Below are 15,838 nucleotides of genomic sequence, written 5' to 3'. Positions count from 1 at the left end.
AATATGGCCCTGTTCTCTATGCTTCCTTCTCATACCCAGCCATTTCAGCTTGCCCTTTCTGCAGAGGTCCAGCCTGACAGCAGCTCTGCTAAAAGGTCTCAGACAACAGGACATTTGCTGATCTGCATGCCCAAGGTAGGAAATGACATTTAAACAAACTTCACGTCTGAGTGTGTTGGTTTCTGAAAGAGTGTGACTTGTGGTTAACAATGACTTCTGATCAGGGTAAAATTACTTCAGAGAAGCAGAAAAACTTTCACATCTTCTCACATACAAGTACAAAGGGCCCTGAGAAGAAACAGTGAAGAAGAAACACTGGGGTGTGACTAGGGCCCAAGATGACTCTGAATTTGGCCAGGTCTTCAGACCAGAGTCTGGGTAGCACATGGAGAGAGAGAGATCACATAGTTCTTCTAAGTTAGACTGGTCTCAATCATCCTGTCTGCTTCCTGGAAGTCTAGTTGGTCTTGGTGCTCTAAAAATACTGGATTTCTAAGCATTCAGCATAATAATTTTGTAACTTTTGGAAAATTACCAATACTTCCAGGCTTCTAGTATTTATGTTTTTTAAGAATCATAAATGTGAACAGAACTCACAATATGGATAGCATTCCATGATATTAATAATATAATTTTTATAATATAATGTACATGTTAATTCTCCTTAAACTTTATTCATCTGGGGGAAAACAGATGATCCATTCTTTGTATTTTCACATGGTATTAGGTCATGTTGATTCAGTTCAGTATGTTTATTGAATACTCATCTAGTATCAGCTGCTGGATTAAAGATGAATATGAAACTTTAGATCTTTACTGATTTTAATGGGGAGACATGGTTATACGTTCATGACTTTACACAGTTGGAGAAGAATTCATGAAAACATGTGGTAGAAATAGTGGAGTTACTGAAAAGTTTGATAGAGAAGAGGTGTGTGATCAACTTTGAAAGGTCCATTGACTGTGATTCATGGAAAACAGAACACTAAATATCAAGAAGACAAGAAAGGTAAAGACAGTATGGGACTTTTTTTTCCCCCGACCCATTATTATTTTTTTTATTAACTTGAGTATTGCTTATTTACATTTCGAGTGTTATTCCCTTTCCCGGTTTAAGGGCCAACATCCCCCTAACCCTCCCCCTCCCCTTCTTTATGGGTGTTCCCCTCCCCATCCTCCCCCCATTGCCACCCTCCCCCCAACAATCACGTTCACTGGGGGTTCAATCTTAGCAGGACCCAGGGCATCCCCTTACACTGGTGATCTTACTAGGCTATTCAATACTACCTATGAGATCAGAGTCCAGGGTCAGTCCATGTATAGTCTTTAGGTAGTGGCTTAGTCCCTGGAAGCTCTGGTTGCTTGGCATTGTTGTTCATATGGGGTCTCGAGCCCCTTCAAGCTTTCCAGTTCTTTCTCTGATTCCTTCAACGGGGGTCCTGTTCTCAGTTCAGTGGTTTGCTGCTGGCATTCGCCTCTGTATTTGCTGTATTCTGGCTGTGTCTCTCAGGAGCGATCTACATCCGGCTCCTGTAGGCCTGCACTTCTTTGCTTCATCCATCTTGTCTAATTGGATGGTTGTATATGTACGGGCCACATGTGGGGCAGGCTCTGAATGGGTGTTCCTTCTGTGTCTGTTTTAATCTTTGCCTCTCTATTCCCTGCCAAGGGTATTCTTGTTCCCCTTTTAAAGAAGGAGTGAAGCATTCACATTTTGATCATCCGTCTTGAGTTTCATTTGTTCTAGGCATCTAGGGTAATTCAAGCATTTGGGCTAATAGCCACTTATCAATGAGTGCATACCATGTGTGTTTTTCTGTGATTGGGTTACCTCACTCAGGATGATATTTTCCAGTTCCAACCATTTGCCTACGAATTTCATAAAGTCATTGTTTTTGATAGATGAGTAATATTCCATTGTGTAGATGTACCACATTTTCTGTATCCATTCCTCTGTTGAAGGGCATCTGGGTTCTTTCCAGCTTCTGGCCATTATAAATAAGGCTGCTATGAACATAGTAGAGCACGTGTCTTTTTTATATGTTGAGGCATCTTTTGGGTATATGCCCAAGAGAGGTATAGCTGGATCCTCAGGCAGTTCAATGTCCAGTTTTCTGAGAAACCTCCAGATTGATTTCCAGAATGGTTGTACCAGTCTGCAATCCCACTAACAATGGAGGAGTGTTCCTCTTTCTCTGCATCCTCGCCAGCATCTGCTGTCACCTGAGTTTTTGATCTTAGCCATTCTCACTGGTGTGAGGTGAAATCTCAGGGTTGTTTTGATTTGCATTTCCCTTATGACTAAAGATGTTGAACATTTCTTTAGGTGTTTCTCAGCCATTCGGCATTCCTCAGCTGTGAATTCTTTGTTTAGCTCTGAACCCCATTTTTTTTCGTTCCGTGAATTTATTTTTTATTTATTTATTTTTATTAACTTGAGTATTTCTTATATACATTTCGAGTGTTATTCCCTTTTCCGGTTTCCGGGCAAACATCCCCCTCCCCCCTCCCCTTCCTTATGGGTGTTCCCCTCCCAACACTCCCCCCATTGCCGCCCCCCACACAGTCTAGTTCACTGGGGTGAACCCCATTTTTAATAGGGTTATTTGTTTCCCTGCGGTCTAACTTCTTGAGTTCTTTGTATATTTTGGATATAAGGCCTCTATCTGTTGTAGGATTGGTAAAGATCTTTTCCCAATCTGTTGGTTGCCCTTTTGTCCTAACCACAGTGTCCTTTGCCTTACAGAAGCTTTGCAGTTTTATGAGATCCCATTTGTCGATTCTTGATCTTAGAGCATAAGCCATTGGTGTTTTGTTCAGGAAATTTTTTCCAGTGCCCATGTGTTCCAGATGCTTCCCTAGTTTTTCTTCTATTAGTTTGAGTGTATGTGGTTTGATGTGGAGGTCCTTTATCCACTTGGACTTAAGCTTTGTACAGGGTGATAAGAATAAAGTCTGTGTGGCTGCAGCAGAGGACAGAGTTCAGATAAGTCAGGAAAAGAGTCAGAAGGCATACAGGAGAGAATCCATCAGTGACTGAAGAATAACTCTTAATGAAATTCTTTATTGTGGATACATTAGAGAAAACCGAGGCAGCTTCTTGATAAATTCAGTTGAATAACAATTCTACCTTGATTTTATTCTTCAACATGATGGGCACATACTAGCATCCAGCTGGATACTGCTCCAGTATCTGAATGAACGAAGAGACCACAGTTAAACAACAAGATTATTTTAGGTTGAACTCAGCCCTGTTCTGAAGATATGTGAGAGAATTAAGATAAAGTGGTTGACTGAAGTCCTGTGACTAGTCCTTTTAGAAGGAAGGATCAAGTTAGGCACCTATAGAAACGTGACATTTGTGGTGTTATGTTGGATAAGAATGACTGCCATAGGCTCATTTATTTGAATGCTTGGTTGTCAAGGAATGTAAATTGTTCAAACAGATTAAAAGGATTAGGGGTGTGGTCTTGTTGGAGTAGAGGTAGCTTTGTGTAACTGTAGAGTGGGCTTTGAAGTTTCAAAAACCTGCATCAAGCTTTCTCTCTCTCTCTCTCTCTCAGGAAGTCAGGAAGTATGTATCAGTTACTTCTTACTTCTTCAGTGCCATGCCTGTCAGTGGGAATCCATGGTCCCTGTCTTGATGATAATGGTCTAAGTCTCTGAAACTGTAAGCAAGCACCCAATCAAATGCCCTCTTCCACTAATTGAGAGAATTGTCTCTTCACAATGATAGAACAGCAACCAAGAAACCATTTAAACTGAGACTTGGTGTACATGATCCATGTGTATATAGGGGATGACAATAAGTAAAAAGAACAACAAGTAAAATGAAACTATAATGGGAGTGAGGTTACTGCATAGAAAATGTAGACTAATTGAAACATAATAAACACAATAGAAAGAAGATGTCAGAAATGCTGGCTGAAGGGGTTTCCATGAATTTTATGAGCTATAACAAGAAATATGGATGGTAGTCTAAGAACCATGCCCTTTAATTCAGCATTAAAAACTATTTTTTAAAAATATTTATTTTATTTTTAAATGGTGTGTGTGTGTGTGTGTGTGTGTGTGTGTGTGTGTGTGTGCGTGCATGAACAGAGCCCAAAGTGGCCAGAAGAGGGAGTCAGATGTCCTTGAACTGCAGTTATAGGTAACTGTGAGCCTCCATACATGGATTCTGGGAACTGAAATCAAGTCCTTTGCAAGAGCAGTATACCCTTTACTGCTAAGGCATCTTTTCAGTTCCCTGACCTGATTTAAAGAGGAAAATTTAAACCTTCTGTGTGGATTAAGAACCAAAAGGTGGAAAAAATGGCTCAAAAATAATGAAGTGAGAAATCTCTTCAGTGAGGGAACACTGTTGGGAGCTGCCAGACAGGTGATGAGTCACCAAATTCAGATTATATTTTGAGGGGAATGCCAAAATGATTCAGGAAAGTCACGGATGTTTTAACTAAGAATGCACCAAGCATATTCTGGTGTCATCTCAGTTGGCAAGGCTTCCTGAAGAATTCGAGGAAAGTGGGCTGTAGGCTCACATAGTGATTTTAGATAACAAATGTCATGGGGCATCTAGCTGATATCTCAGATAGGCATTCACATGCATCAGTCTTAAGCTCAGTGGAAAGACCTTGATAGAAGTTAGAAATTATGAAGATAGAGATGGCAGGTAGGAAATGGCGGGGGGAGTATTAAAAAAGTTTCTGTCAAGGCAGAAGGAACACCCATTCAGAGCCTGCCCCACATGTGGCCCATGCATATACAGCCACCAAACTAGATAAGATGGATGAAGCAAAGAAGTGCAGGCCGACAGGAACCAGATGTAGATCTCTCCTGAGAGACACAGCCAGAACACAGCAAATACATAGGCGAATGCCATCATTAAACCACTGAACTGAGAACGGGACCCCAGTTGAAGGAATCAGAGAAAGGACTAGAAGAGCTTGAAGGGGCTCGAGACCCCATATGAACAACAATGACAACCAACCAGAGCTTCCAGGGACTAAGCCACTACCTAAAGACTATACATGGACTGACCCTGGGCTCCAACTGCATACATAGCAATGAATAGCCTAGTAAGAGCACCAGTGGAAGGGGAAGCCCTTGGTCCTGCCAAGACTGAACCCCCAGTGAAAGTGACTGTTGGGGGGAGGGCGGTAATTGGGGGAGGATGGGGAGGGGAACACCTATATAGAAAGGGAGGGGGAGGGGCTAGAGGGATGTTGGCCCGGAAACATGGAAGGGGAATAACAATTGAAATATAAGTAAAATACTCAAGTTAATAAAGATGAAAAAGTTTCTGTCAGAGTAGAGTACAGACAAGCAAGAAAGAGTTGAGGGTGAAGCAGTAGAGATGTAGCTGCATTTTGAGCTTGAGGAAAAAACCAGTGTACATCATCATGATAAGTAATCAAAGAATTGGGAAGATCAACAAACCAAAGTACCAGGGAAGTCTACAAAATAAACCTTTTCAAGAAGGAAGATGAGTCTGAGGAGGACACACACATGTTTACTCGAGTTGTCAGAATGGTTGCCACCTTGATAACAGTCATCTCAGCAGGTCAGAGAAAACTGTCAAAATCAGAAACATGGCAGAAACTTCAGACAACTGGTTTTGGAATTGTTGCTCAAAATGGAATCAAGCAACTAGCTAGGGACTCCCCAGGGATGAAGAGTTAAGGGCAGGCTTTGTGGTTATAGATGATTTCTAAATGACTCCTTCAACGTTGACTGGAAATTGAATATAAAACTATAGTCTGCGCTTCCCCGGTAGATTAAAGTGCTGGCATTTACAACTTCTAAAGACTGGAAGGATTGTCTCTCTTTACTTTTAGATTTTTATGCAATTTTCCTTTGATCTCGAAGTTGGGTGGCTGAGACAGTGCTTGATACTGTGATAGGCTTAACATGAGAAACCTGACATGAGAAATCTGAAAAAAATTTTAAAGGAGTCTGACTTTAAAATTTTTAGTTGTCCCTGTGAAGTATCCAGATTCTTTATGGTTATCTGAGTGAGCTAATATACTTTCTGTTATCATTTGTAGAGTTTCACTTCAAAACTGACTTTAACCTTGAAAAAACAATTTTGTCTTTTAGAGGAAGGTAGGAGAGAGTAGAGAGGCTGAGCCAGGGTATTTCTGAAATGTCAGATTACTTTCAGACAAACTTCTCTTCACGGACGAGCACAGGAACTGACAGGTATTACACTTCTTGCCTACCTTACTCTCACCTCTCATGAAATAGAAATGAGCAGAAATCAAAGACACACAGAGAGACTCTATTATCACCTTGGAGCAAATCCCCTCCTGAATAAGTGGTACCATTAAAGGAAGAGTCCATCTAGTTTTGATTAGCCTCAGGCTGAAAGATGAAACCAATGTGGCCAAAGGGATGCTGTCATTTTGATTGGCCTCTCTCATTAGACCTCATTCTTTGAGCAAGGGTGGAGTTACCTTCTTCAATGCCCCTTAGGTACCCAAAAGAATAACAGATAAAGTAGCAATGGGTTTTCTTTGCCAGGTAGAGAAAGGATAGTGGGGAGTGGGTGTCTGTAAGGAAGAATATAAATTTGATTAACCAATATGGTTTCCACAGTGATTGACTAGCCCTTCATTTTTCATAGCCAATTTCTCAGCAGATTGACCAAAGGTAATCAGTCATTTTTTTTTATTCTGGGGAAAGAATAAAAAGTAAAATTTGTTGTCAGCCAAAAGAATAACAAACAGCATTATGAGGACCAAGTTGTCCTCAGTGATCATAGCAAATTGAAGGAGTGCGCCTATATTAACTAGAACATAACTACAGGGAAATCCAAAAGAACAGAAAATGACCTCCATAATAGGCATTTGTGTGACACCATGAGCATCACCCCACCCCCAAATCTCCACCCGTTTATTTGAAAGATTCCAGTGTAACTGACAAGGCAAAGGTGAAAGTATAACTGCTGTTCTTAAAGGGAAAGCTAGAGACACAATTAGGTACCTTGTTCAGGTGGCAGGCGATGGAACCAGAATGTCTCTGTTGTCACTGTTTATGGGTGTTTTAAACAAATGCTTCCTCATGTTTACATTGTGTGTTGTGGTGGTGGTTGTGGCTGTTATCATTGTTGTTTTGAGGGTAAGGCTTACTTCTGTAACCCAATGAGACTTAGACTGGGATCTTTTTGCCCTTGCCTCCTGAGGACTAGGATTTCTTCTTTTTAAAATTGCCTAAATGTTTCATGTTAAAACCTAAAAATCACAACAAATGGCTTATTATTAAGTGAAGAATAGAGGTGAGATGGTGCAAGTAAACCATGAAGAGGTTTGTCTTCAGTAATAAACTTAGATAATGTTTTCTTTCGAGGATTGTCTCTTAAAAATCATGTGAAAAGCATCGACATATAAATCAGCCATCTTCTATTAACTGCTACAAGAAGGCAATGGCATCAGACGTCTGAGAATAAACAAACCTTGCCTTAAATTAATACCTTTTCATTCTTAAGCACATAAAGTTGGCAACAATTATTTTTTTTCTAAAAATCATTAAATGCTAATAAATAGAACTAACTTCATTTATATCATAATTAAAGAGAATGCTACTGAAAGCTAACACCTTCATATGTTCCTTCTCACTGAAACATTTAAAGCAGTGACCTTGAATTCAGAGAGTGATATCCCATGTCTGAATTTGCTGGCTTACCCATGAGTTGCATGAGTCTGGCCTGCATTGTAATTACTAAGGAAAACCCTTGGAATATTAAAACACATTGTAAGAATAAACCTTAGTATATATCCATGAATAAATTGATTAAATTCACGTAGATCTATATCACATGTATTGTATATTCAGACACAGGAATATGCACATTTGGTAAGGGGTCGATGATCCTGGAGGACATTATGCTAAGTGAGACAGGTCAGGCACAGAAAGAAAACACAAGAACTTAATTCTAAGTAGAACATTTCTGAAAATCAAACATACAGAGATGGAAAACAAACCAGGAAGGTCTGAGAACAGAGTAAGTGTAAGATGATAAACTAGCATTAGGAAATTTGCATGTGGGAACTGCACTATGCGAGCAGGCTGTAGTTGCTCTTGCCACAAAGGGTGACTCTGAGATGATGGATATGCTCGTTTTACTGCATTGACCTTCTCACTGTCTACTGTGTACTGTAAGGTCATATAAGCCTTCAATATGCACAGCACATACAATTCATTGATAAAAGGAAACTGTACGATTAAGATGCTCTTGGCTCAAGTAACGGGAAATTCTGACTCAAAAGGTTTGCATAGCAAACAAAAATACATCGTCTCACCTAAAAACTAAAAAAAAAAAATCGATTCAGTCAGAGGAAGCATCTCAATTTACTTGTAGAACAGTCTTCTCAGCATGTTAAGCAAAACTAGGATTCCCAGGAATACCTAACAAAGTCATTAATATCTTATACTCCTTAGATAATCTAGATAAAATCATGAGTTGATATTCAGTAAGTGTATTTGTAAAGAACACTGTCAAAGGCTGGCCTGCTTGATTGAGCCTAGATTGGCAGTGAGTGTAACGCATGGATTTGTGGGGATTCAGTGATAAAGTTTGTGTCCATAAAAATGAAAAAGCCAGGACACGAATTTTCATTGAGTCCACAATACCCTGGCATTTCCTTTTCAGTATGTAGAAATTGAATGCAGGGCTTGGTGTGTCCATGCTGGGCCATTACTCCTCCATTGTACCACACACTCTGACTTCTTTTTTCTACTTTTATTCAAGGACAGACAAGTGTCTAGTAGAGATTTGATAAGTGCCTCAGCTTCCTGAGTTGCTGCAATACAGAACTGTGCTGCAAGGCTTGGCTAGTTATATATCAGATTCTTCATTTCAGCATTTTTTCATGATGTCAAAATGATATTTTTCTCTTTTCTTACTCAAAGAATCTCAGATCTGTGCAGAGTGCTGACCAGTAGGTAAATTGTATCTGTTTGAGTCTGGTCCCATCACATAAGTCAGGGCTAAATTTTCTGTTGCTAACATCAATGGGAGCTCCCAGCTCCCAGCTCCCAATTCAGCTTCTTCATGCTGGCTTGGCTATCAGAGCCATCTGAAAATGTCCCACACCAGCCACTTATGTAAGCTACTCTGGATTGTACATGTTCAGGTTACAAGCCTGTGCATGTGTCAGCCTCCTGTCTCTGTCCTCCATCTTTGTATCTTACATTATGAGCACTATATCTCCAGCATGCTGTGTTCTACCACACCTTCTGTGTGATCATGAGCTGTTATTTGGTTAGAAGTGGCTCATAGATTTGTAGGTGATGAGACCCTCTGGCTGTTCACAAAAGCAGCGTCAGGAAGTGCACAATAGAGTGGGAAATCTCTCAGGCTTCTCTGGCATGTCCACTGCTCAGTGAGATTTCCTCCTGGCATCTAGAACTCTTCGTTCCTCAGCCTTTGCTTTGGGAGTGATGGAAACAGAATCTCAGTCACTGGGGCCCATGCCTTTATTACATTGAATATATCCAGTCAGGACCGATGTTGCCATCTGTCCAAGAGTTAACTCTTCTTCCATGGAAGACCTGGAGGTTTGCTTTCAGTGCAACAGACTAAATGACCACTTTATACTAAATGTTAACCAGACTGTGTCAGATTCCCTATTTCACTTAGAATTAAAGGCCAAATTCCCCAATATCTCCCCTTCCCATCCCCCTTTCTGCATCTTGTTTTCTACCATTCTCCCTCACATCTCCTGACATCATCGGCTCCCTTGCTTTTTCACAAGTATGACAATTTTCCTTTTGGGAGTGGGTCAGGGCTTTGCTACCCCAGCCAGTCTCAAAAGTTGCCCTGTCCCTCAGGTTTCTTTTCAAACATCCTTTGATTAAGGAAGTGGCATCTGATCCCCTTCATCTGCATTCTTTGAATCTCACTCTACTGTCTTCTTTTCTGATAGATTTTATGGCCCAGAAGTTGATTTCTCTATTGCTTTTTATTAGCAAGATTATAAGCCTCTAGAGAACAAAGGATTTCATCTTTTCCAGACTGCCTTGTCACTGTGATCTAGACTAAAGCCTGATTGGGAATAGATGTGTGTGTGTGTGTGTGTGTGTGTGTGTGTGTGTGTGTGTGTGTGTGTGTACTAACTGAATTTGAATATTTAAAACATTCATCTCTCCTAATTACCAATTATCTCCAGCTATTTCACATTTTGCCCATTTGTATTGTTCAGATTATGTTTAGAATAAGCCTATCAGATTCAACAAAGCCCAAAGCCAGCTCACTGTAATTTCTGTTGCCATCCATGTTGATACCATGGAACACAAAGGTTAAAAGTACCAGCTCTGGAGCTAGAGAACTGGAGTCAAATCTTGTTCCTTTTACTTAACATCTGTGTTGCCTCTGGAAAATTAATGCATCTATGCCTCTAATGCATCATTTATAAAATGATAGCAATAGTCCAGGCCTCAAAAAGTTGTAAGCACGACATACGATGTACATTGATAAAAAACAAAGTAATTGAAGAATGTTTAGGATATAATTTATATTTGTATTGAGACATACATACTTTTAATTAATATTGTTTGTTGCTATTAATGTGGTACTGAAATATTAGTTCATATTGTTTTGTCATTGTTATCTCTTTTAGTTAGGACTTTATTGCTGTGAAGAGACACACCATGATTATAGCAACCCCTGTAAAAGGAAACATTTACCTGGAGCTGGCTTGCATTTTCAGAGGCTGGTCCATTACTCCTCCGGGTGGAAAGCATGTCAGCTTGCAGGCACACTTGGTGCTGATGGAACCAAAAGTTCTACATCTTGATCTGAAGGCAACAGAAGGAGACTCTGATACACAGGATATAGCTTGAGCATAGGAGACCTCAAAGCACAGTCTCATAGTGACACCCTTTCTCTAACAAGTGACACATCTACTATGAGATGACCACATCTCCTAACAGTATCACTCTCTATGCTCAAGCATTCAGATACACGAATCTATGGAAATCATCCCCACTCAAAGTCCCACATTATCTTAGCCCCTTCCCTGTGGCTATAACATAATGCCTAGTGATGGATGAGTTTGACTCATGACTTCAATTCTAGAAGAACAAACAATATAATACACAAGTCTGATAAGGATCCCCTGTCTAGATCCCAATATCATACATGAAGTGGTGTGGAGGGTACATGGGATTAGAGACAGGGAGTGATGCACAGAGTACCAAGTGTTAAGAGAATCAGCAGTAAAGTGAAGAGGTTTCTGGCTTGCCCATTTAGAACAGACTGCCCTTGGGAACAAATCCACTTCATAAGACTTGCATGATCCCTTCACAGAGGGCCTTACCAGTCACCTTCCAGAAAGCGCCACCTCTTAAGGGTCTTACCACTTTTCATATCATTACACTGGTGAGTAAGCTTTGATAGGGACAACCACATCTAAGCCATGGCATTTTTTTAGATTGAGCTGAGTTTGTAGATTGTATGGGGTACAAATATGTATCCATTATTAAAACCTGAAATACAATAACATGCTCCTCTGTTGTAACATGTATGTCCCTCAGACAGTTTAATCTTGTACTTATTTTCTCTATACAGTCATTGCACATTTGTAAGTTTGTTTACAGATATATAATTTTAGTTTTTATTTTGAATGAGGCTATTCTTCACATTACCTAAGAATTTATGCCTGTCCTTCAGCCTGTTCATCATATGCATCACCAAACTAGGTAATATGTATATGATAGTCTTCTTAATATTTTCCTGGGGACACTGGGCATGTGATGTCACCCTGGTCCAGCTCAACAAAATTTAACTAAATTTTTGCATGCCCTAAGAGGGCTTGCTCATGTGAATCAGGTTGAACTGATTCATAAGCTAAACTCCCATCTAGATTCTCAGTTGACAAGTTACAGGAACACTGATGCTTCATGATTTCCTTTGGGGTTTCATTCGGAGTAATTAACTGAGATTAAGGAAGTTGCTGTTGGAACTGAAGAGCAGAACGCCTTACCACTTTGGTTGGAGAACATGTTGTTTGACTCTGCTTACACCAGACACAGGAGATGAAGGTCATATATTAAAGTCAACAGAATAGACCGTGATTGTATAAAACCCAGACAGCTTTCCTCCATATTAGTCAGGCATATGTTTCTTTACTCAAACATGCAGTGCAAGTTATGTAGCCCACATAGACTCCCTCTGGCTGCTATGTGGGTCTGGAGTGCCCTTAGTCATTTCCCCAGGCTTGACTATTACATACACAGCACTGCTTTTTTATTTCTCATTTTGAACTTATTCAAGAAGCTTCTATCCCTGAGGAAATGAAAGCATGGAAAGGATACCTCCACTTACTTCAGCCCTTCTAGCCCCTTTCTGGTTGTACAGACCTGTAGTCTTTTCAACTCCTTTTCTCCAAGGGGCACTGGATCTTATTTCCACTCACGTTTCAAAGAGTGATTTTTCCCTCTCTTTGGCAATTCTATTTCTCAGTACTATTTCATTGAATTTGCTTATCTGGATCTTATACAAAAAACATCTTAGAAATACCTCTTTCTAAAAACAAAGAAGAAAAGAAAATGAAAAACACCCTCTCCTGTGTTTACTGCCCTGATCTAATTTACTATAAGACTCTTAAATGAACATGTTTTCTTTTTATACTATATTTTCATTAATTAAATATTTTCTTTGTGCTGGTTAATTCTAATTTTCAACTTGATACAACCTAAGATCATCTGGAAATTTATTATGTAAATCAGGTTGTTCTATGGGCATGTCTGTCAGGGGCTATCTTGATTGTTAATTAAAAAAGGAGAATCCAGCCTGCTGTGAACAGCATCATTCCCTAGGCTGGGGAACTGAACAGTATGAGAAAGGAAAAAGCTGGTAAGAATAATGAAGCAAGCAAAGATATATTCTGTCTTAGCTCATGACTATGAATGTGAGGTGACTAGCTGCTTGTATTCCTGCCGTGGGTTACTTGAAATTATATAAAATAAATTGAAATTGCAAGCCAAATAAATCTCTCTCTCACTTATGTTGGTTTTTTGTCACAGCATTTTATCATAGCTAAAGAAACAAAATTTATTTTACAGTTCCATACATGTGTACAATGCCCTATGATTACTCTCATATTACATCCCCTCTTAACTACCCTAACCTTGTCAACAATTCCCCCATTTACAATTTTTATTTTCCTTTTGTTTTTGTGACCCAATAGGCCTTCTTGTCTTGTGACCACAGGTATGGAATTATTCTGTGGATCCTGATGGGCTTAACCGTATGGATTAATCTGAAGTTAATAGCCCCAGAATCCATTAGTGGTCAAATAGTACAACAGGGAGAGGTATTGCTTCATAAGCCTTTCCCCTATTCATCATTAGCTATTGGTAGGTACAGTATTGTGATTTACCACTATATGAAATTTCAGCTGCTGTAAGTTCTTAATTGAATGTCTGTATCATTCTTAGAAAATAGCACCCTACTGCCCTTTTTCCTTTCCTGTCTCTTGAGTTTTTTGCCCCATCTTCTGTGATAATACTGAGCCTAGACTGAATGGCATAAATGTTGAGGGCTGAACATTCAATTATACCTTATTCTCAGCAGACTGAGCAGCCAAGAGCCTCTGTATTACGATCATTCACTGTAAAGGGACAATTTTCTGATTAAGCCAAGACTAGTCATTATAATTTGATGCAATGTCCACTTAGCTAAATGATGGTATTTGGTTCCCCTCTAGGGCCTACGGCCTCCATAAGCATGGATTTTTACCAGGGTTACATACCAGACATGAATTTTCTTCAGCAAAGTGGAGTTTCTTAATTCCAGTAAGAGAGCTGTCATTTGCTGCCTTGATGGTTGAGCCACTATTGTAGCAGTGGTCATATCCTGCCTGGGTTAGAACTGTAGTTCATAGAACCACTTGTTAAGACCACTAATACCTTTTCATAGCACCTACCAGAATTACGAAAGCTAATGAGAAAGAAAAATTTTAGCTTAGTTCTGACTTGGCTTCTCTATATTTTGATCAAGATGTGTGGTGTCTTCAGTAGTACCATCTTACCTTATTCCAGTGGACAACCAAGAGGAACAACAAGAGGCTATATTTTCAAGGATCTCTAGGGACACCATAATCAATTTAAAAAAGCTCAAAAAAAAAAAAAACCACTGAAACCAAAAATCCCAACATATCTGATGATGGGAGACCTGTTTAATTACCCATGGCTTCTAGGGGTAGTATAGTCCAATCAAGCAAGATAATTCTAGTTTTTTTCTTTTAATTGACTTACAAATAATATGTTTCCTTGTATCTTTTTTCATATAACCTTTATTTTAATTAATCAACTCCTTCTCCCTTTATCTCCTTAAACCACCCATTCCTGCTTAATCCCTTCTACCCTTGGATCCCTTGCTCCATCTACCTAACACTCCACTCTCTTAAGGCATTCACCACTCAATATCCCTTTCTGTTTCCCTGGCTTCTACAGGAGCTGTAGGTTCAACATACAGGTCTAAAAAGTTGAAGCAAGGATCCACATTTGACAAAGAATATGTGGCATTTGTCTTTCTGGATTTAGGTAACCTCTCTTGCTGGATTTTTTAAATAGTTTCCTCCTTTGGCCTTCACATTTCACCTTTACTTATAGCTGAATAAAATTCCATTGTGTACACACAGCACTTTTTCATTATTCATTCATCCATTGATGGACATCGAGGCTGATTACATTTCTTAGCTGTTATTCATAGAACAGCAATGAATGTGAATAAGCAAGTATTTTTGAAGTAGGGTATAGAGTCCTTTGGGTATATGCCCAGAAGTGATATAGATGGGCCACATGATGGTTCTAATTTTAGCTTTTGAAAGACCACCATACTGAATTCCATAATCACTAGAGCAGTGACCAGAGGTTTCTCTTTGCCCACATTCACACCATCATTGCTGTCACTTTGTTTCTTTGTGTCTTTTCTCACATTCTTTCAGACCAACTCCAGTAAGATTTCATCTCCCCAACTCCCCTTTCCTAAAACCCTGAGGTTTGCAGTCATCTCTACTGTCATATTCAGTGTTCATCTCTCACCCTCTGCCAATATGATGTATGTGCAGTTTGTTTGCTTTTGTTTTTGTCTTCTAACATTCCTCTCCTTCATTTTCATTATGTTACTCTCGTGGGATGTCTCCCTGTGCCACTAGATGATTCTGGTCCCTGGATGTATTTGGAAGGTATAAATTAGATGCTTCTTTCTCATACCAAGGTCTGGAAGTGGGAATGTTCAATTTAGTTCTGGGACAGTTCTCTATATTCAGTGTGTGTGTAATCTCATGACTTTAAACATCACCAGAGCTCCATCATCTGATAGTTTCCAGTGACTAGGAAAGAGCAGCAATCATTGTGAGAAGAGTTAAAACCTTAATAGAATCAGTACCTCAGGATATAAATAAACAATTTATATCTACTGATTCAGTGGGAAGGCTGAAGATAAACTTTGCTTTTATTAATTACACAGAATACAGCTGAAAGCCATATCTAGTTAGTGAAGGGGCTTTCATAAATGACCTCCCAGCTTGAATTGGAGATACCCCTGCCTGCAATATACACATAATCTTTTATAATGACTCAACTTAAACTTTTCTATTTCACAGTGATGGGAAATGGATATGTATTCAGTCGAAATCATTCTTTAATAATGTGTGTGTGTGTGTGTGTGTGTGTGTGTGTGTGTGTGATCTTCTCTTGCAATGCCATAATAATAGCTCCCAATTAGTTACATAGTCATAGTGGCAAACAACTGAGATTCTAAACTATCCTCAGAAACTGTGATATTCAGTAGGTCACGTTTAATAAGTGCATTTTCACTGTTAATTTCGAA

At 39.5% G+C, this 15,838-nt stretch overlaps 1 protein-coding gene across 2 annotated transcripts in view; it reads left to right on the top strand.

The window, feature by feature from the left end:
• The window catches only part of Dnaaf11 (dynein axonemal assembly factor 11), a 107,336-nt gene that overhangs the window by 50,661 nt on the left and 40,837 nt on the right, over positions 1-15,838 (top strand). For both annotated transcript variants that reach the window (NM_001025659.2, XM_087556468.1), the window contains 1 exon segment: positions 40-135. In NM_001025659.2, the coding sequence (NP_001020830.2) occupies positions 40-135 (96 nt within the window).

Source organism: Rattus norvegicus, chromosome 7 (genome assembly GCF_021556685.1).
Source record: "Rattus norvegicus strain SHRSP/BbbUtx chromosome 7, alternate assembly SHRSP_T2T, whole genome shotgun sequence".
Taxonomy (NCBI): domain Eukaryota; kingdom Metazoa; phylum Chordata; class Mammalia; order Rodentia; family Muridae; genus Rattus; species Rattus norvegicus.
Note: the sequence above shows the minus strand (reverse complement) of the source record. Positions and strands in the feature narration are given on the sequence as shown.